The sequence below is a fragment of the Hetaerina americana genome, unplaced genomic scaffold (genome assembly GCF_022747635.1).
Source record: "Hetaerina americana unplaced genomic scaffold, ioHetAmer1.1.p SCAF_14, whole genome shotgun sequence".
NCBI classification, from domain to species: Eukaryota; Metazoa; Arthropoda; class Insecta; order Odonata; family Calopterygidae; genus Hetaerina; species Hetaerina americana.
Genome location: NW_027286514.1, coordinates 13,001,606 through 13,024,878, shown reverse-complemented (window position 1 = coordinate 13,024,878; position 23,273 = coordinate 13,001,606). Strand labels below are relative to the sequence as shown.

At 33.7% G+C, this 23,273-nt stretch overlaps 1 protein-coding gene across 2 annotated transcripts; it reads right to left on the bottom strand.

Annotated features, from left to right (window-relative positions):
* On the bottom strand, window positions 1–19,057 carry sll (adenosine 3'-phospho 5'-phosphosulfate transporter 1). 2 transcript variants are annotated; one of them, XM_071583534.1, is made up of 9 exons: window positions 18,419–19,057; window positions 18,105–18,322; window positions 17,745–17,962; window positions 16,613–16,870; window positions 14,819–14,969; window positions 13,604–13,818; window positions 12,490–12,615; window positions 8,541–8,727; window positions 1–95 (listed from the first exon to the last, which is right to left on the bottom strand). In XM_071583534.1, the coding sequence occupies exons 1-8, from the start codon at window positions 18,451–18,453 to the stop codon at window positions 8,560–8,562; spliced, it is 1,389 nt and encodes a 462-aa protein (XP_071439635.1). In that variant the 5' UTR covers window positions 18,454–19,057; the 3' UTR covers window positions 1–95; window positions 8,541–8,559. The 2 variants fall into 2 exon arrangements, with proteins under 2 accessions (XP_071439635.1, XP_071439634.1); XM_071583533.1 differs by lacking the exon at window positions 1–95 and having other exon boundaries at window positions 2,418–8,727.
* Window positions 19,058–23,273: the final 4,216 nt, after the last annotated feature.

Below are 23,273 nucleotides of genomic sequence, written 5' to 3'. Positions count from 1 at the left end.
AGTATTGAGCCCATGAGCACTGGGTCGACAAGTGAGGACGTTACCCCTGCAACAATGGGACCAGCATGGATGTGAACTTGTGTAAGACGTCTCATCTGCAAAAAAAGATACTTGTGGTACACAGCTTTATATTGGCTGCTGACTGTCTTTGAAATTCAGAGTGGGCATTCATGTAAAGAAGACAAAATACAGGAAATCTACAAAGGATAAGACCTTAATTAGATTGAAGAATGCTCCAGGGCACTGGACCATTATGAAGTTATATTAATTCCAATTACATAACAGAAATATGCACTGGGACTGGAATACGTTTTAAGATGCATAATAAATCCCCAATATATGTTAATTTTAAATTATATTTATCAGGTTTAATCCAGGAGGATATAAAGAATGGCTTGCAATGCCCATTAACATGGGTGGCTTCAATGATGTTGAAATGGAAACATGGAGAACTTCATTGGACAAAGTGATGGGGCTACTGGATGAGGTGGGTAATCTGTAACAATACGTTATTTGATTAATTATTTAGTCAAGACTGAAATTTTCTTTAAGTTAAAAATACTACACCTTATCATCCATCAAATCAAAATTAACAATGTTTTTCCAGCTAAATATGCTAAACTTTGGTGATCTATTCTTCACAACCCCAAGTTGAATTTAGCATTTACAGAGATATTTTCAGTGTGCAACTCATCCATTTTTACTAGTTTAAATTTCCCCCAACTGAAAAGCCATCTAAAGTACTCTTCCATTGTTGCAACAGCACATCATTCCTTTTCTAAGATAGAAGAATTTCCATGAGAAAACAGATATATATTTGAAATTTTGAATAATAATAGTATCAAGACAGCATGTGCTTAATCATTTTTTGGCTAGGTCAAATGTAGTCTATATTAAAACTAAATATCAAGAAAGTTGAAAAAGTTTGCAGCTCAAATTTTGCTTGAAATATGATTTAACACAGAATTATGCATGTCAAACAATAATCTGTGAATATTACGAATAACTTATTAATAATTAAATGATCATTACTTATTCTATTGCAGATAGAAGTTCTTCTGAAAAATTTAACAAAAAAGATACCTTTGGAAACAAGGCATAGAGTAATGATTGCTTCATTACAGAAAACCACGCATTCATCAGCAACCAATGGCAGTTAATTAAAAAATAGCATGTTATTTTATCCAAAGGATCCTGCAGCTAATTTAAAAGTGACAGTAACCCTTAAGAGTGCTGAGTCAAAAACACTAACATACCCTTGAGTAAACAACCACGATACAAATTACTAATACTTTTATATTATAATATTGTTTATTAAGAACAGTTGTAAATAACAATAAGAAATTGATTGAGAGATAATATTTTCAGATGAATATGGATATTGTGAATAACATATGTTATACCTTAAAACTTCAATAGGAGTCAAATATAATCGCACTGCCATTTTACAATGCAAATAATGACACAATTCAAGGCAATACAATATAGCTTTGTAAAAAATGTCTTGAAATAAAACATATTTTAAAGAATCACTGGATTTAAATGTTAAATTAAGTAAATGCTTAATTGCAAAAATGATTGCATTCAACACAATTTATATTCCACACTTGTAACTTAGAAATTAAAACTTTGACCCCTTATCTTAGCTTTAAGAATATTTCACTAATTATACAGAAGAAAATTCACAATGTGCTTGAAGCATGAATAAAATACAATATTAGGGCATATGCATGATAAAGCTCAGTTTAGTGTTGGCATAAAAATTTTGGGCTGTTTTTTTTAACTTCAACCTTTTTTCCTTTTACCACTCATTTATGAACAAATATTATACAATGAATTAAACACAAATACACTGTGGGCATCGGTTTAATAGCTTCATATTTTCACAAACCTCAATTCTACCACTGTAAATTTGAGGATGTTAATCAAAAGTACCAAATGCTAAAAAAATCAAATATCAGTTAAGTAAAAATGCATGGTATTAAAAAGTAATGCCATGGTATACATCTTCGTGGTGTATGACTAAAACTACTGAAAATTCACTCTCCTAATTTCACCAGAAAAATGTCCACTTTCTACCAACTGAAATCTAGCAAATGATATTGCTAAGTACAGTGAAACCTCTTAAATGACTATTTATTCATGACACTTTCCTATATTCATATAGAAAATCCATTTGCTGCCATGCCTAAAACAAACCTCTCAATACACAAGACATTTGTTTCCCAGCACCTTGGTGATGACACTGCAATTGCACATTAATAGGTGGACGACTATTTGGTAACAAAATGACCAATAATAATAATAATAATAATAATATAATATATATATATATATATATATATATATATATATATATATATATATATATATAAATTAATCTTATACATGAAAAAAGAAATTAATAACATATTAAAGCTGAAAAACCTATGGAAGCTAAAATTCATAGCAAAAATCACTTAAATTATGCAGTAACTCTGTTCCCATTCAACTTCAAGTAACAGTAACTTCTTCCAGATTCTTTAGAAAATGCCATGCATAGGACACATGCATAACATCATATTTTAGATTGGATGCTATTCTCTCAGATATCCGAGGATTGCCCAGCTTCGGTGCAAGGGTTCCTTCAAGGCCTATTGAAGACCAACAGAATACCTGTAGGTTTTATGAATAAACAGATTCAAGTTGAATTCTATGGTCTCGGGCTCAACTTTGTGGAGGTTCATGTTCGTTTAAATGAATATACTCTGTACCTGATGATGACGCCGTTGCGTTGAAACCGGTAGTACGAATAAAAATTGTGTGGAAGTTACAAAGTATATTCATTTAAACGAACAGATTCAAGCTCAAAAATAATCAAAATGGATCTTGTGATTGGGCAGATTGTCATGGCTTCCTTTGATCATGAAAGAAAAGAATAACTAGCAGGTAAAAGTTGTGGAATATGTCGTTAGAGGAAAAGGTAGAATTATGCATTATAAGCTGTTAGATAGAAATTATATCATAAAATATATCAGTAACTCAGCGTACAGGAGCAGTAACTCAGTTGTCCATTGTGCATTTCAACAAGGAGATTGACAATACAGACCAAATCAATTTATATCAAATTCCTCAAGATGCAATTAAAAGCTTCGGTTAGATATCACTCAAATGCCCACAAGCAACAAATATTTATGCTACCTCTTTACACTTTTACACATATGTGAAAAGCGCATCACAAGGTGCAAAGTAAATTAAGTTTTCTTTCCATGGTTTTTTAAAAAGTTCTCTTATATTATCTTCTACTTGTAATGCCTCAACATTTTTCTCTATTCCATATCATTGAATTAAAATACCAGCCATTCTAGAATTAGGTAGTTTAGATATTCTAAACAAATGCAGTCGCCCTGCAACTATAATATCTTAGTCTTGTCACCAGCTTCTCACCATTATTGCAAAATCTAGCAACCCTACCTGGTTTTTTTAGACAGTATTTTTTTACTGTCCAAAATTTTTCCTTCCTTCTCTACAGGCTTTTCAGTATGCCATTATTCTTGCTTTCAGTTTCTGTTTACTCTGCCATAAGACCTATATATACTTGTATAGCAGCGGTTACTACAGTCAGTGCCAAAGACCACTCCCATTAGTATTTCATTCCCTAAAAATTGACCACTGACCAAAATAGGCAACAGCTAGTAATGGATACAAGACATATTCAGCACAGTAAAATATGTGAATATACCATGCGCAGAATTCAAATGTTTGACCTTGGGAGTCCAATCAGGTATGCTAAGAGTTGGGTTTTTCTGTTTAGTTACTGAGGAAATGACAAGTTACAGTTCCTTAATGGAGTCAATGTCAATAATCTGAACCTTTTTAAAAACTTAAGGCCAATTTCATAGAATAATGAATTTTGAATACCCCACTTTCCTTCTCTTCAGTTCTATACCTTTTACATATTTCCTAATGCATGCAGAAAATCAATGAATGGGGCAAAAGTTATGTTACAAAACATACATTACATATGTATTAACTCTGCCTGTTGGTACACACAGTTAAATGCAGAGGCACTACTTGTGGCATTTTAAGTCATTGCATGCATGAGTTGCAAGGAGAAATGCAACCTGGGTCTCTCTCCAATAATATGAAACAAATGGCAAACCACATGGAGGGCTTAAGAGTATTACCATCTTGTCATTGACATGCATGATGGCAGACGCCGACAAACATTCTGCATGTAATGCTAAATGTATTTTAGACATTGTTGGGATATATAATCAAAGAGATGGAAGCTCTTAAAAATTGGGAACATAATACTGGGGAGTTGTTTTAGCTCATAAAGAAATCAAAGAGACCTCAGCATTTAAACTAAGTTTATTTACTTTCATTACCCAGTGCAAATCACTTTTGGGTTTGGTTAGTATTATAGTTTGATGTTCTATCAACAACTTGAGGTTAATATATGTTTAAGTGAATAGTTCAGAACACATTCAGCTTGCAGATATTTTTTATGCTTTAAAATTATGCAGCCATAAATTAATACTTTTGAACAAGCACTACTGTAGTAGAGCTTTCATTAAACACTAGGAAAACTTCTGGTGACGTAGTTGAATGAAAACTTTGTTACATAATTAACTTTTGCACAAGCATCTTTTAAAAATAGCTATTGAGCACTGTCTTTTGTAACAAAAAATATATATTACAATTAATGACTTTGGATTAGGTAATAAATATATTTTGTTAAAATTATTAATTTAAGCACATAAATGACCTTAATATAACAAACATGGATGAAATTTTTCACAAAAAAGATTGTAAATTGTCATTATTCCGGTAACAATTCCATACTGCATTCTCTCCTAATTTAACCATTTTCAGGATGAACAGCCAAGCACATTAAACACCTGTCTACTAGGGCTTTAGTTCTGTGCTTATCATGGTTGATTATTGAACTTCAGCGATTTTGGCCCCTAGGAATCCTCTTACATATTTGAAGTGAACCACCAGTATATCATGGGCACCTGGGACACTATAAGGCAAAAACAACTTGACTCCATTAGTTTAACAGAACACGAGAATTACTGCACTATAATCATTATCTACGGTGTCATTATATATATCACCCTAATTTCAAACAGTAGCTCAAACCATTAGTAAGACTGCAGATTATTAAGATACATATTTATTACTAATGGGTCATTTCCCTTCTGTTAGACTCCATTGCATGCTCCCATCTTAGTTTCATTTCCTAGTTCTAATAGTTCCAGTGAATAGATAAATATCAAGTTATCAACAGCTGCATTTTAAAATAATGCCTGTAACACCTCAATCATCACCTGATTATATGCTATACATATGGTTGATAAGAAGTTTCATACAATCAAAAACTTTAATAACAATGTTTATGATATATCAAATAGAAAAACTCAAAAGATGACTGTACAAAATGTATAGATAAAAATGTACTATATAATAAATGCTTCTTTGTGTCTTTTATAAAAACGTTTCGTTTCCCAAATATTTATACCACCAATTTTTGATGGCTTGTACAATGTAATTTTTCCATTATTATTTCAAGCAAACCTACCCATGAAAGCAATGTGGGTGCCGTGAATGAACTTGTGAACATGGCACCTAGCAAACTATCTGAGGCATGAACATTTATCAAACATCGCTCATTTAAAAAAAATGTGAAATGACATGTCCTCGAGTTTCCTGCACAGCGGGGGAGCAATTTCGCTCTAACTAATTGGCACAGCAGGTAAATTAATATCGGGTGAAAATAATTTTTCAATTTGAACTAAAATCTTTGGAAAAAACTGTCTAGTTCAACGAAAAATTGTCCTCATCAGGTTTTGGGTCTGTTGACCTTATTAAGGATGATTGGGTTTGCACTTGACACATTTCATGTTAAATAGTAACAATCAACCCCAATTAAGTGTGCATGCAAAGTAACACGCGTATTCCTAAATATAATTTGAAGAATAAATTGACAATCAGAAACCAGAGTAGATGACACTGTGCATACAATTGTCTTTTATCCATCCATTGTTTCTGTGGTCACCTACCCAATCCCAAATTATCTGCAGTTTGAGAGATGTTTTTCGCATGAAACAATATGTATCGTATATTCATCACACACCAGGTAAAAAAAATTTTATTCGCACAATTGACTTCATTAAAACAATTTACAGAGGTTGCCTTCTGTGAGTCCAAATTGAGTTGTAGTTTTGCAAGATAAGCTTTTTTTGACATCCCAGTCAATCAAGAATCGAATCCTATATCAAGGGTAACATGCTGTAATACTTTACTCTTACAGCATCACATTGTACATTTGTTATACCATGGTATATCAAAACTGACTTTGCAAAAATAATGATAACCAAACCATTGCTTTTCATTCGAATTCAGGTTCTTTTCTCAAGGATCAGAGGGACTGGAAACTGAACTGACCCATCTCTTTGAATAGACATATGGAAGTGGCATATTTTTTTTGGAAGTAGAACGTCTGCTTAAATATTGAGGCTGAATTTAAAGGCCTACCTACATGAATTTTTTAAACATTTTCTTTCACACTTAAACTATAAAAATATAATGTATTAGTTATATATTACATCTTAGAATGTATAAAGAGTATAACTCTACTGATATGGTCTATCACAATGGATATCAATTTAAGATTGGCATAGTATGATATACATCATGGCACAACTTGACTTCAGTTCCACTGATGCTGTATCTAGTTTTTTGAAATAAATTAGCATTTTATAATCATAAATATTAACTGTGACATAATATTTTATTTCCTGATTATCAAATAACATATGAGCCCAAGTACATTTTGCCTTCATTTAATTTATATTGTTTATCAATTGCCCACTGTAAAAACTTGCATGTGAAATTGGTGCACTTTCAGCTGGTGATGATATATTTAAAAAGTTCAATCCTTCACCAATCAATATCCACAAAACCAACACCACTTGATACATATTTTACTGTATTCATATGATCATGAAATATCAAGTTATTAAATCATCAGTTTTTCTTGACATCTGGAATGGATTTACCCATAAAAATTAAATTTTTTGTGTGCGTGGAGAGAGGCCTATAAGAGCACAAGTCAAAAGAATTAGGAAAAAGTAATTCAGGAAGCCCATTTGTTAACTATTGCAATTTATTAAACTTTATTAAAAGATACTCTAATGAAAAATTCGGAATATATGGCATTAGTGACCCTAAATAACCCTCAGTCGCCCAAAGGGCTACAGGTATTGATGAGCGATTTATGAAATCACTGTGATACCTATGGGATCAATGTAAGTAAAATAAAAGGTTATCAAATTTAGAGAAAGAGGACAGCTTAAAACATTAAAACAGGAGAGCAAAAACTATAGTAGATGGAACAATTTACATATCTTGGAAAAGTCTTGGACAAAGATGGTCGCTGCAATAGGGATACAAGAAGTAGAATCCTATTGGGCAATAAAGCTTTCACAAGGAGGAAATTGACAACAGGGAGGTTAAGAAAAATCATGTGGAAACTTTAGCATGGAGCATAGTTTTGTACAACTAGGAAACATGGTCAATGAAGCACTACGATGTGCATGAATTGAAGGCTTTTGAGATGTGACTTTGGAGAAGGATGGAAAAAATATAAATTGATGAACATAAAACCAAATGAAGAGTTATCAGGCATGGTGGGAAAGAGAGGAGAGGGTTGTTGGGAAGGATCCAAAGAAGGCTGAAAACATGGATTTAGAGAATTTTGAAAGGCGATGTAATGTAGAAGACAATGATTGAGGGTAGGATGTTAGGCAATGCTGGAAGAATTAAGGAGATTGAATATATGCAGAGTTAAAGAACAGTTTAATGTAGGGTGGGGTATCAGGGGTTGTCGCCCTGTTGTGCAAAAAGGATGGAAACAGACTATATACTCCTAAGGAATGTAGGAATGTAGATTCTGTGTCCATTCAAAACCTAATTAAATGGTAGATTCCCAAATAATAAAAATAAGAGACCCTGTGGCCAAAACCACCTTAAAGTAACTAAATAAATTTGGTTTAATTTATCTTTTTCTCAAAGCTTGGAACGCAAACCCTCTTTAACAATGAAACTTTTCTCTTTTCGGTTTTATTTGATACGAAACTTTTTTTTCTTTGATTCCACATATAACATGGATATTGTTCTTCAGTGCACCCCACAAGGCAAAGGCGATGATCCATCTTTGTTTCGTTCGATGAAGGGATGAACATGACGGTAAAATAATACCCTTTCGCTGCATTGAGGTGATGTTCCATGAAAATGGTTAAAATTTGAGAGATGCAGTCTAAATTATTTATGCAATGACTAAAATACTGCTGCAATTGTAAAGGAAACATATTTAATAGAGCAATAATCTTATTTCTTACTCTTAATATGCTTTTCCTCATTAATACGGAGAGTCAAATCAACACAACTTTGAAAGAAATTTAAAATGTCTGGAATATATAGGTTTCACTGTACCAAGATCCAGAATTTTTTTATACAATGTGCTTAACCTTTTCAAGGCAAATATTACATACCCAATAAACCACACATTAGTCACACTTTTGATGCCGCAGACATTTGGCTGAGTCGTTTTATGGTTTTCATACGATGACTACAATATATTCGTAAGAAAACTGATATGAACACAATAAATATTCCTACTATGCCAACAGCAGTAATTTGATGATGATAGATGATACAAGACAGCAAAATTGCCAGACCCTGTAGCAAAAAGAAAGCATTAATAGTAACTGGATTAGATTTGAGAAATTTTTAATGTTTGAAAATCTTACTTAATTTCATAAAATTTCCACTTAATAACTAAGATTGACCACCAATATGGTTTAGGGTAATAACAATAACTTAAAAAGCAATGGTTTCTTTACACAGGAAGAAAAAACTTCGTAGAATCCACAAAAATTGTCTCATTCGCAAATCCAAGTTTTGACTTTTTATAATCTTTCCAGGGTAAAGAAGAAATTCATAAAGAGTGTTATACATTTGGTATTCAATTATGATATGTTTGCATCAGCATTGATGAGTCATTAGCAGGTACTAAAAGACACTCAGTTATCATAATAATTGCTCAATATGCATCACTATATGAGGCATCAGATTCTGGATACTATGTTAATCAGCGGAGAAATAATGTTATCAAGGAGCAAAAACAAAATAAGATAATGAAAATTGGTTCAGATTATGCAGTAGGGAGCAAATTATTGAATGCTGGGAATCATTTTATGAAAGGATTTCATGTTGCCATGAACACTTTTCTTACCAGTTTAGATTTATTTCAAGTTTTGTATTTTTTTATTACATTTTTAACACGTAAGACCTGGGACATAATAGGAAAGGAATACCTGTTCTCGGATACAGGAAAAGAAATCTTAATTAAATCCAATTTTACTGTGGCCCGCTAACTGGGTAGACAAAAGATTTTCATTATTTTACAGGGATCAAGAAAATTAAATCAAGCCCACAAATTATCGATCATTACAACTAGTTTACCGGTAGCATATATTCTTTTGGATATGGTTTTTCAAGTGTATACAGATGATGTGAAGTCTTTGAAATACTGGAAGAAAGTAGTCTTCCATGTAATTTATAGAATGGAATGTAAATATATAATGACTGTACCTCCGGTCATGAAGCCCTGAAAATGAGATAGCCAAGACCATAAACAAGTTTGCGGTCTCAGCTATCTCGTTTCATTTAAGGAATGGTTCTGAATGGTTACCTAATTTAAACATCAAACACTTCTGGAATGAAATATAAAGAGCTTAGTTTATGATAAAAATAAATGATAGCATTGATGGTTAATGGTTACTTTCAAAGAATAATAATAAACTTTCACACCTCAATAGTGTTTCCCATTAAGTAAGGAAACTGCCAGGATGGGGGAAAAATATTTATGGCATGCATCAGGAAAGATGGCAGCTCTGTTCATAGATCTACTGTTTGTATTGAATGTGAAAAAAGTTTACATAGAATTTTCACATCACATCATATATGTCAATAATGCTATAATTAGTGACTTGATTCAAAAGATTACAGCCAGTAAAAATTTGTGATGTAATATAAAACCATAGCTATTTTCTAAAATAATAATAATAGCTTCAATTCTACTTACAATTAATTATATATCATGTTTCATAACATTTTTACATTCATTGTTCTCTTTTATACTTATAGTTTTACCATGATATGACCAACAATTTTAATTAATGTTGTATTTTATGCAAGTGGCATCATAAAAGTTGAGAATTGATTGAAAATCTGCTATTTTCTTTGGTCCTTTTAAATCACTATTTTAATTCATAACAATGTAATATAAAGAAGTTGACAATTTCTTGACATTTTTAGTGAAAGGAGAAAACTAATATTGAATATTTGATACATTTAGAAGAGAGTATTCACTTTCTAAAGCAGAAGAAAAGAAGAAAACTTAAAAATATGAGCAATAAATAAACAAAATTTCGAATATACCCTTGCTGCTTCAGGGAGTACACACTAAAAAAATCAGTGGCACTGAAAGGGTTAATTAACTCCACATTGAACCAAGATTTTATTAACTCTTGTACCATATTCACTTTGTTTTTTAGCATTGGGTCACAAGAAAAGTCAGAAATATTTAACCAATGCAAGAAATAATAAGTTTTAATGCAAGTAAAGTAAACATTTAGGAATACATGTACTTCTGGTTACTAAAATAGAATTTTATGAGAAAATCATGTCATATCATCAATGATACTGAATACGACAAGTGAATATCAAAATAATGCTAACCTTTTCAGAAACTACCCTCTGGTAGGAAATTTGAATGAAGTTGATGCATATAAAAAAATGCAAATTTGTAACGTAATTTGATGCAAAAAAATACATCATTTAATATAAAGAGGTCTCTTTTTTTAACTGATGTACTGATATTTATTCTTAGTCACTCAAGTAATTACTCTCTCTTTGAGATGAGCATTTAGCATAAAGGAAGGTAACCTCTGCATCTGTTAATTTAAAATTTAGGCTTGTGTTGATTTAACACTGTCATAAGAAGAATTAACAACTCTGTAATCTGAACAAAAGGTTATCATTTTTTATCTTTGGATGAGTGACTATTCAAATAACTAAAATCAACTCACACCAGAGAAGTTGACTGATCTAACTTAACATGTTACATTGCTTTAATATTGATAATGTCGCTTTTAAAGATTGAAACAAAATAAAAACATTTATAACCAAGCAGAAGTAAGACATTATGCAAGAGTATATGTGAGTAAAGCAAACCTTGTAAATTGTGGTGTGAAAATGTTACAGAAAAACATCTTATATGGGATCTCATCGTTAAAATTTATCAGCAAAATGCACATTTTATTTCATTTGAATCTGATGGTATAAACAAACTAATGTTATAATGGTAGTCATTTTATTATAATCCTACAACATATTTCACTTATGAAACATGAAAATATAGCACTTTTTTAATATTTTTTCCACAACCTCATATTTTTACACTGGCTCCATCAAAATTGTAAATTCAAATGCTCACTACATGTCTGAATCTGAAATCACACTTCAGCTTTCAAAGTAACTTTTAAAAAGTCAAATTGTTTCAAAGTTGGGAGAAAGAAGCTAGAAACTTATGAGCAAACTTTCTCACTTGTTGTGCCTCTGGCTGAAAAGTATTTCTGTGATTTTCTCCAGACTTTATCTAGAATAACCGCAAGTAATGCTTTCTTTTTTTTTGTTTAATACCTCACAAGAAAGAGATCCTTTGTTTGTCTCATTAATCCAGTCAGCTTGAGAGTCACCGATAATTACTTAACCCCCAATCATAAATATACCTAATTCATTCCCAAGACATGCATAAGGTTCATAATGGACTTCTCCACCTTGAAAGTGATTCTATAGCTAGACAACACCTGAGTCAGTTCTTTCTTTTGCTGCGTGTGTATGGCATAATTTAAAAACTTTAAAACTGAATGAATTAACTGCATAATATTTTCTTGCTTAAATACTAACAAAACTATAATCGAATGAATGCATGAAGACTTATAGAGCAAGGTAAGGCCAAAGAAGCATTTTTACAGTCACAACCTCTGAATGGCACACAATTATAATTTCATAGAGATGCGATGCAAAATCAGGTTCTCTGATATTTTTCTTATGCACTACGCTCTTCTTGGAACTAAAATCAATAGGCAATTTTACAAACTTTGGAAAATTTTTTGGATGCTATATGGCATGGCCTAGAGAGTAAAATTATACATGGATTATCTATTTTATGTTAATAACTATTGAAAAATATTCTATTAGAACCTTTTCGGCATGTAGGATTTTTCATTTAAGCTCCACGGGTAATATAACATTAAATACCTTAATCATAAATGAGATAAAGGTTGATAACCTTCGTCAATTTTCCAATGTTATAAAAGCATACCAAAAAATCTGCCATTAAAAGAAATCATTAGAAAAAAAGAGCATTCATACCTGTCTAATGGTCATGATTATAACAAACACCACAGCTCCAAATTGTGCTATTGTGAAATAAATGAACAGCTGTCCACCAGCTGAACAGACTGACAGCACAAGGCAGTCAAAGAGGAACTTAGGATACTGTAAGTAAAAATAATAGCTATGCATTAAGGCTCTTGGAGTTAACTGGTATACATTTTTAAGTTACAAAAGGAACCTATAAAGAATTATACGCATTACAAAGCACAGAAAGACAATGAAAGACATATATGTAAACATTATTCAAGTTTCAATACTAATGTATATTTGCATACATTCACATATAAATAAGGCTTTATCTGGCTCAACTATCACTCACTCATTGACATAATTTTTAAGCACTGTAAGATGATTTAAGCTCTGGAAATTTGGTATTGTGTGTACACACAAATTCTGGAATACCGAATAAAGAACCAGACCAATTAGTGTTTTAGGCATCAATCAGTTTAGTATGAGACTCAACAGGAAATTTCAGCCACAACACATTTACACAAAATTACAAAAGTAAAAGACCTACAACTGTGAAATTCACACTAACACAAACTTCTACCATCGAACCTCTAGATTTTCATTACCAATTAACATATTTTGTGCAAACATTTGCATAAGTTTATTAAAATGTGATTTTTTTTAAATGCCTTCCTCTCTGCCATTATGGGCACCGCATTTCTGCCTTATTTTCATACATTACAATGGATAATAATGACTATAACAATATGCAATGAAACAGGAACTTCCCCATGCACCTTACAATGCCCTTAGGTGAAAATGTCACATGAATATTTTTACCAATAGTCATCATGCTTCAACACTTATCTTATGCTATTCATTAACTTAAATATTTATTGGTGATGTTTCCTAAAATGTTTGTGGTTATAGCAGATCAAAACAAAATAGAAATACCAGAGAATGCACTAACTGATCATGGAAAAAGGCTAAACACCAAATGTTTACCTTTAAAACAATTAAATTCCATTCAAACTTTAAGGCATACACATTTTTAAAGTTTTGTTACATAATTACTCCATAAAAATTTGGTTTGAATGCAACTTGGACAAAAACTGCAAAGCATTACACAATAATGACTTACTTTGGCAGTAAAAGATATAGATGCAGCAAATCCTCCTTGTTGAATTAGTGAAACTGCTGTAAAGAGGCATGAGAACAAGTTGACAGCACACATCATTTGTACTGGAGGCATTCCATGGGCTGAAAATAGGGCTCCTTGCCAGTTGGATGTGAAGCTGTCACAGAACAAATAGCATGCCAGCAGGAGTAGACCAGAGAATGTTGTGACTGGACCTCCTAAGTAGTACCAGAGGACATTATTAATTGAGAACTCTTGATTTTACTAAGCTTCAGAATAAACAAAGAAAGTTCACCATTATTTAGCTTAAATTAACATTCCCACCATGTATCTTAAAATAGAGAGTATGTCTAGCGATGGTAAAGCAATGTATTAGTAATTATTTTTAGGTGTTTCTACTAAATTATATACCCTTTTTAACAGTGGTAGTATTCAATGAATGATGAGATCGACATAATAATTATATAAATGGTGTTGGCAGAGTAACAAATACTTTAACCATAGCAGCCATAAATTATTTTAGCCGCTCATTATATTCATGATATGGAACTGTTCATAATTTTGTGGTTTCTTGAGAGCTGCTTCTACAGCCTTCTAAAACAAGAAATGCCATGCTTTAAAACTTCAGGGTTCATATAGCCATAAGATTAAGCACCCCAACAATTGATCAAAAGTTCAAATTTGAGCCACGGTATAATCACTTAGTATTCAATTATTCAACACTAAAACTGTCATTTTGCCATCCCACTGTGTTTCCTAAAATTGAGCAATTATAAATTACAGATTCAGGGGTGATGTGGTGGAACTGTTCCATAATAACAGAGATGAAGACTACTACAATTTGCCACTACGTATTTGACTCCCCAATATTAATGAAAAAAAGGTACAGGGGGGATCGAGCAGATTAGCTATACTGTCTTCCCACCCAGAGGGCCCAAGTTAAATTCTGGAGATGGCAGATTTTTTCAATTGTATCCTGATCCCTTCTTGAGGTACTTTGTAGAGGGTACTTTGAGTGAATATGTCCTTTGTCAGATGGGAAATTATACAGAGGACCCCTTTATGCCTTTTGCTAAGAGTAGGATAATGCCGATGCCAGATTTCTCTTCACCAATCTCTTCGCCATCCATCCCAAATGGCAAATATGACCTCATCTGTCGGTCATCCACCCTAAAGCTACTACTACTAACAAGGTACAGAATACAATTTCAAAATTACCTGGATGATCAGCAGCACTCCCTAACATGAAGAAAGCCATTCCCACTGTAATAAGTATTGCTGTCACATATTCATACAACTCATAACGTTTGTGGGACATGACTCGACCAACAAGCATAACAGGAATAATCTTGCATGCCTTTGCCAGCACCTGAGAGATAATGATAAATATTAAAATCAAAATACGACATGGAACGATATACAGAAATTAATATGACTATAAGTTATTCCTTCATAATCATGTTTCTTTCAGGAGAAGTGAAGTCACTTGTTGCTATTTATTAACTGTAATGTCATACTATGCTTATATAATCAGAGACTAGTAAAATGTGATCAAAAGAGTACAATGAGGGTGGGTGGAGAGTGAACAGCAGGTGATTCAAATTGCACTTTCTCTACTCAATTGCTGAGAAGAAATGTTTTACTATGCATCATCCCCAAAAGAGAAACAAAGTGAGAAAAAGAAATGTAATACAACAGTTTTAAGCATGTATATTTCCACTCCCCCATTAAAAACCATTGCGCTAGTTTAAAAAATTAGCGATCATGCATGCATGAAAAAGTGTTTACCAGATTCACTTGTCATTACCTTATATCATCATAGCATATTGTAAGAAATTGAGTTTCACTCATTTGATGGTATCACTAGAATTAAGATTCTTCTTTTGTAGTAATGCCTGACACTGAACACCTATCACTGGAAGGTCTGTCAAAAGATTTATCCCAAAGAAACACATCTGGAGCACTAATCTCTCAGGATGTCAGCTTTTTCCAAAGGAAACTTGCTGTAACCCAAAGACTTTATAAAATAAAACAAATGGTACGATGGTGGATCTGGTTGGGCCAGGGTCAGCTGAGGTTGAGCATGATTTACAGACAATGAAATCATCTGAATCCAGAAGGTAAAAAATGAATTTTTGTTTCTGAATGTTTAGCTGGGGTAAATTTGGTTTCACAGACAAAACTACTACCATATTCATTGTGTTTCAGGTCAAGACCTGGCCTGAGAACAGCACAGCAAGCTGCAAGCAGTGGATCCAGTTCATTGGATGCCACTATGCGGGTGCTCCTCTTGCTGGTGTGTATGCCAAGTATGGTAAATGTTTTCCAAAACTGCCACAGCAATGCTAAAATGTGCTATTAATATGATGTTGCAAACTGAAGTGCAAAAAATTGCCACAGTCCATTTTTCTATTGTTTGTTTTCCAAGTACCCAGAGTGTTTCAATTATTCATTATGAATGTTTTTACATGCCCTTTTTTTTAAGAAGAACATTTTGGCTGGGGTTTTATGTTTGGATGTTGTATGAAATCTTTTGATGGAACTGCTATTTTTCAACAGATGTGTATTATTCTGTACTTTTCTCCTAGTAATCAATAATATATTTCGCAGAATACTTACTTGTTATGCATATTCTCGAAAAAATAACACCCCTTTGAACTAGGATTGAATTTTGGAAAGATACCACTCACGGCAATTTCATTTGCAGCAAAAATTTGCTAATAAACCATGAAAAAATAACCAACTTCACACATGGATAAAATGGAAAATATAAGTTAGCATGAAAATTTCTAGATAAAACGAATTCCTCTTATATCATATTTAATTATTTTGAAAATCTTTTAGCAGTAGTAAATACAAATTTGTGAAAACATTTATGCAATATCACATAAGATGATTTTAAACACAAGAATGTATCCTTGATGCCAGTCACTGTGCATTTTTGAACTGCTCAAATGACTAACATGAGTCAATCTAAAATGTTTTCAATGCTTAAAATGAAAAATTTCTCACCTGTGATGGAAAAGAGACATATTTTAGTGCTTCATATTGACACCATGAGCTGACCAAGTTGGAGAAAGAGCTATATGCATATTTATAGAGGGGACAAGGAGGGCCCTTTGCCCCTTCTGAGGCCCCCTTTTTCCATTGGCAGCCAAGGATGTAAGCACCCGAGAGGAGGAAGGCCAGAACACGATTAACAAACACCAAAAACTGGGAATCTCTGAAGTGTCCCCCTTGACCCTTTTCTTCAGAACCAGTAAGATACTCCTGTAATTGAGTGAAATTACATAAGAGTTACAATTTTATTATTAGTTACATTTCACTTACAAGGCTAATTATCTATCACGCATCTAACATAATTAAAAATGATACATTGGCATTACATATAATCTAATGCCTTGCATAAAATCTTTTTCTATGCTGTAATTTTCCAATATCATACTTCATTTTTGAAAAACATAAGTTTAACTTTGACTAAAGTATGCATAAAATGAAAATTCTACTGGTGATCACCTATTTTAACTGTTATTAACATATTGCAACACCACAAAAAATAAGGAATCGCAAATTTCTCTCTAGGCAACTGTATGGCAAAGGCATGGTAACTGATCTGACCTAGCTTTCCAGGAGCAAAGTCTGGTCTTATAACCAGGATTTATCATGTTGGTGATGACATTCAAAATGATAGCTTGATGAAATGTAGTTTATTTTACATTCACTCCTGGTCTCATGAAATATTTCAATATAGTGTTGAACATTTGCAATTCTTCCTCAGAAGTATTCTTAAGGTAGGGGTTCTTTTTCCTTCATATTCATTTCTTCACTTAAGTAATGTATTTATCACAAGGAATACATTTAAAAAAGTAAAATCTAACTTCCAAACAAGGGAAGGCACTCATTGAAAAAAAATGTCCGATAAATCATATTTTAATGAAATGAAGAACACAAAGTAAATTTTTCCACTGGACTTTATTTTGGTACTACTAGTTTCAACTCTCAGGCACCATCATCAGTTACCCTAAGCCCTTAAACTAGTAGTACCAAAATAAAGAACAGAGGAAAAATACATTTTGTCCTTCATTCTTAGAACTTCCACAAGTTGAGCCAAAAACCATCTATTACAAAACATATTTTGTGATACCTGGGTCATAACTTTTTCTTGGAGGATTCCCCAGGTGAGATAACTTGCTTGTAGGCCAAAGAAGCAAAGCATGACCAGGCCTGCCTCATGAAGTGCCGATCGTGGGGCCTGAGAATGAGCGGAATTGGTCGAGGATACCCAAGGTTCTGTCGTTGAATCTCCATCAGACCAACGACCCACAATGCACATTCGTATCACAGATGGGAAACACCCACTACCTGTTTGGAAATAAACGAAACAAACTTCATCAGATATCGCCCCATTTCGAATCTGGCAACTATCCTTTGCTAAGCCAACAATTGAAAAACCACGGGGTGAGAACAGCATTGCACAATAGTATGTATCTCAAAGAAAACTTACCTTTTCTTTCCATATATCTTGAGGTCTTGATATATTTGAAAATAAAGTACCCTGGCATAAAAATCGTTGCATAACCAAGAATGTTGAGGAATAGTCGAAAAACCCAACTGTCCTGCAGACTAAACAGCGCTTTATCACTGCCATATTCATATCCTGGTAATGACTTTAATGTTATCGTCAGTAAAAAAATAACTGCGACTGAGCCAGTAATAAGGAGACTAAAAAGAAAATTGAAGATACAAAATGAATGGGTCATCATCACGTAAAAATGCATTCACTGCGAACACCAGTCAATTTATTACAATATAACTTACCAAATCACCAATTCAGGAAACCTTCCTGAAACCATGGCTAAATATATTGGTACGTGGGAGCACGTACGGAAGAACAAATTAGTTTATGCAGCAATGCAAGAGCATGGAGCGGCCAACGTGGAATAAGTAACAATCGTTGACGAACACTGCATCTGGGCACAAACTTGGTCACACATTTTAACCTCAAGGTTTGCTGTTTAAGTTACTTCTTTATCGCAGAAAAACATATTACTTGCTATTCTCTATCTTGTATAAGGCCGTTCCGCCAATATCATGCGTTATCCGATTCTTCTCTAACGAAACTGCTTCAATCGCGTAGTTTTACACCTCAAGAGAATCAAAGTTCCCTTTCTTTTTGATAAAAATATTAAGAGAAGATATACAATACAAATTCATATTTTTCCAACTTACGAATACTTTCAAGACTTGTATTCCTCATGATTCAGCGAGTTAACATTTCATGTAACTCTACTTCATCCGTCACTGACACATCACAATTATCTTTCCACAGCTCCCATAGCATTTCCTCGAACACTTAAAAGTTCCACAACACGTAAATTAACATATTAATGGTAATTACTCAATTAATCACCAAAATAAAGAGATTCATAGTTTAATTACACGTAGTCGCTAACAACTTTTGAGTTATCGAAATATCAAATTTGATGACGGTAGCCGCATGCAAGAAATGAAATGACAGTCGAAATGTCACATTCGTGGCTCCATTTCAAAACCACTTTTGGCCCAACCGTTGTTGGCATTTCCGCAACAAGGGACTAAAAGTTTCGATTCTCTCGGAAATATTTCATCATTGAGTTTTCTGCTATTAAATGCACTGCATTCATTTATTATTGATAATTCGTAAATATACTCACGGGGAAGTCATTCTTGAAAAGTATTATCATAAAAACGACTAACGCATTGACAACACTACGAAGAAAATAAATACCAAATATCTTGATCTTAAAACGACCAAATTATTTGATACACAGTCATTAATTATAATATATCGCGTTTTTTCCGATTTTTAATGCATATAATGTAGATCAAAAGGCTGAAAAAATCTTAGGGTTGGGTAGGTGTCCTCCATTGTTTAGTTGCCCTCATGCTCTCTGCAGGTTGAGAATAACTAATTTATGGCGAATTTGATGAATTAAAAATCGCTGATCTATCTGGTGCAAAAGTTGTCAACTTCGTTTCCTCACTGGACTCCACTTATTTCCAAAGAGCATGGAGCTCTGTCATATGGAAAGGGGGTAGAATGAACTACCACCCTCTTCCACATATACAAGTTCCTGGAGGTGAACCAAATTGGTTCCTAGCACACACTATATACATGGGTATGATGCATGATTTTTAACTGAGGTGAAATGAAATCACTTGCTTCTTGTCATGCCAAGTTCTCAGAATGTGTTATAGCAGAGGTAACTGAATCTGGCTAATTTATACATTTTTCTCAATCCTTTTAGCAGCAGTGTATATTGAATTTGAGTTGGGCTAATCTAACAAAATGCAAGTCTCACCTCCCTTCCTTGCCTGTTCTTTTTTTTGGAGGGCTTTCGTATTTTTTATAGGTTGTTCCCCCCAGTAGTCATGAAGTTCTCTGTGTCTAGGTCCTCTCCATTAGGGGAGAATCCCACATAGAATATCTCTTTTGTCTTGGAGTTTTAAATTCCTTTTTACTAGTTATCCTTCCTAAAGTCAAACTGATGCAGGTAAGTAATGTCCCCCACAGAACAGGGTGGGAGCACTGCTACCAATCACAACAAACAGGAAAGTGGTAGTAAAAGTACAGTGACTTTCAATTTGCAGAAGCACCCCATAAATAGAATGATGAATACATTTTCCCAAAATGTTGCGCATATCATTTCTCAGCCTCCACACATGACTAAATTTAAAAATAGATTCCCTGTACCTACCACAGAGGAGGGGAAATGGTAATCCTGTGAGTAGAGTGCTGGGCTGTTGATTAGAGGGCCTGGGTTTGATTCCTGGAGATGTCTCTGGGCACCCTCAGCTTCACCCAAACTGTGACTTTTCAGGTACCAGATCTTCCTGGGAAACCATAGGTGACACAGGACCAGGAACTGGCTCCCCCACCCTGATGTGTGAATTTCGCATACTGTTGGACTTGGTATCAAGTGAGCTCCACCCTCACCTATCAAATCAACCTTTAGGTTTTTTGTTAGCAGTGACGAACTGTAGAGGGGACAAACATTTCTTTTAATGGCAATATCATGAAGTGAATAAAATTTTCGTGGGCATAATGAGCAAAGCAAGACTAGAAGAAAAGTAGTGATTGTTGCAAAATCTTTTCATGCCCCTTGTACAACATGCATGTCCTGAAAACAAATGGCATAACTGGTATATCTGAGCAAATTAAAAAATACATCCTTACTTTTAGTATTCTCCATTCTGAAGGGTACAGATTCAAAAAGAAAACACAATAAGGTAACCTTTATAATAAGAGAAAATATAGTTCTTTTTTAAGGGGGTAGTTAAAAAATGTCTTAGAATGGAATAGAAAAAATGACCTCAGCACCTCAGGGAAACTTATTTATTTTTCAATGCAGTCTCCCTGTACACTAATGCACTTGTTCCAGCAATGTGCCAATTTCTTGATCCCATTTAAAAAATTAGATCCCTTCCAACCTGAAAATTACTGGTCTACTTTGGCTGTTAGTTCCTTGTTTAAAGAGAATCTTTATCCACTGAGGAATATTTTGAGCTTGGGGAAGAGAGGGAAATCTGATGGAGCCAGATCAGGTGAATAAGGAAGGTGTGACAACGATTCGTATCTTAGTTCATGTAGCTTTGCCATAGTAACGACACTTGTGGGTAGGCATGCATTGTCTTGATGAAAAATGTCATTCTTCCTTGCCAAACCTTCCCTCTTTTATGTGTCTTTGCTGTAGTTGGTCCAGGAGGTTAGTGTAGTATTGCCCAGGACTTGTTTGACCAGTGGGAAGATAATCTATCGGCAGAACCCCTTTCGCATTCCAGAAAACTGGAGCCATCACCTTCCTGAGTGATCGCAATGCCTCAGCTCTCTTTAGTGTTGGTGAATCCAAATGTTTCCACTGCTGTTTTGTCTCTGAGGTATAGTAGTGGACCCAAGTTTCATCTGTGGTCACCAACTGGCACGGAAAATCTTGTTGCATGCTCTTAAAACAGGTCAAACATTGTTTGGAAATTTCCATTCTGATGCCTTTGTGATCCTGAGTCAAGACCCATGTAGCATATAATTTTCTCATACCCAATTCAACAGTTAAAATGTGATATGCCCATTCAGATGACATCGCTACAGCTTCAGCGATTTCTCGTGCTTTCAGTCAGTGATCCTCCATGACTATTTTATGCACTTTTGCAATAAATTCTGGGGTAGTGGCACATTTTGGCTGACTACTATATGGATCATCATCTAAGCAATCCTGACCAAACTTAAACTCGTTTTTCCACTTGACAACAGTTAAATATTAAGGAGCAGAGTCCCCCTAGAGTACTTTGAAAGTTAGTATAATTTTCCTTTGCTTTCATGCCTTTCTTTATGACATATTTAATCATAACTTGAATCTCAATTTTATTCATCTTCACAAATCACTATATAGGAACAAAAACAGAGGCGTCCACAACTTAGATCTCTTCCCAGAGCACTGACGGCTTGCATGTTTAGTCAATAAGGATTAACATGTGGGAAACTTGTTGCTCTAGTGGTGACATATGGTTGGTGACTCCATGAACCTTTCTAACTACCCTCGTACACCAAGTGCATTGTTTACTTTCAATAAATCAAGGAACCTGCTGTTGGCCCCAACACATCTTTAGCAAAATCCTTGAACTAGTTGATGTTAATTTGTTGATAAAATCAGGTAACTTAGAAAAATATTTCAAGGGAGGTACTCTCTGCTAAAGCTCTCTGAATTAAAAAACTAATGAAAAAAGTCTCATAAAATATGCATCATCTGAATGCAATGATTTCCTAATTGATTTCAATGAGTAGATCAGATACAATTTCCGTGAATTAAATTTGCTACCACTCCCATGCATCTACATTATGTTTTTAATTCTATATATAAAAAATAACATCGGCAACTATTCTCTTAACTCTGCCTATCATCATCATTACACCAGAGGCAGGAATGACTTCCATTATGGGAATATAAGAACTAAAGCATTGAAATTAGGACCCAATGAAATGGGCATCAGATTATATAACAAACTACCCAAAAGTATCAAGGATACAAAGGGAACTGCTGCATTCAGGCATAAATTAAAAAGATATCTACAGCGCAATATGTTTTACTCGGTTGATGAATATCTCAACAATATTCCCAACCAGTAAGTTCATACTTTTAGTTTCTAGCAATGGTCATGGTCTGATTCATGTTGGTGATCAATTTGATATTGTATGTGCATGTAACAGCCAATGTTCATGGGTTTGTACCAAACATTTATGTAACTATGAGCATCATTTCTTTTATGTATCTTAACTGAGCCTGTCTTTGCTCCTCATTGACGTGCCTTATATCATGTACATACACAACCAACGTGGTATTTTTGTATTGTGATCTCTGGGCAAATAAAAAGTAATAATAATAATAATAATTAGATGTGGAAAGGAAAATAAATCATGGGCAGATACATATGAAATGTGAAGGATAAAGCATGAATAAGTACTAACATTGCTAAAGAAAGAATCCCATAAAAGAAATTCATTGGTCAAAGGGAAGAATATTGAAATGTAATGAAATAATTGACTTTGTAATTCCACACACTTTATTTAAAAAACACACGACCCAGGTTTCGACGTTGAACGTCATCATCAGGTTTAACGTCATCATCGTCAAACGTCATC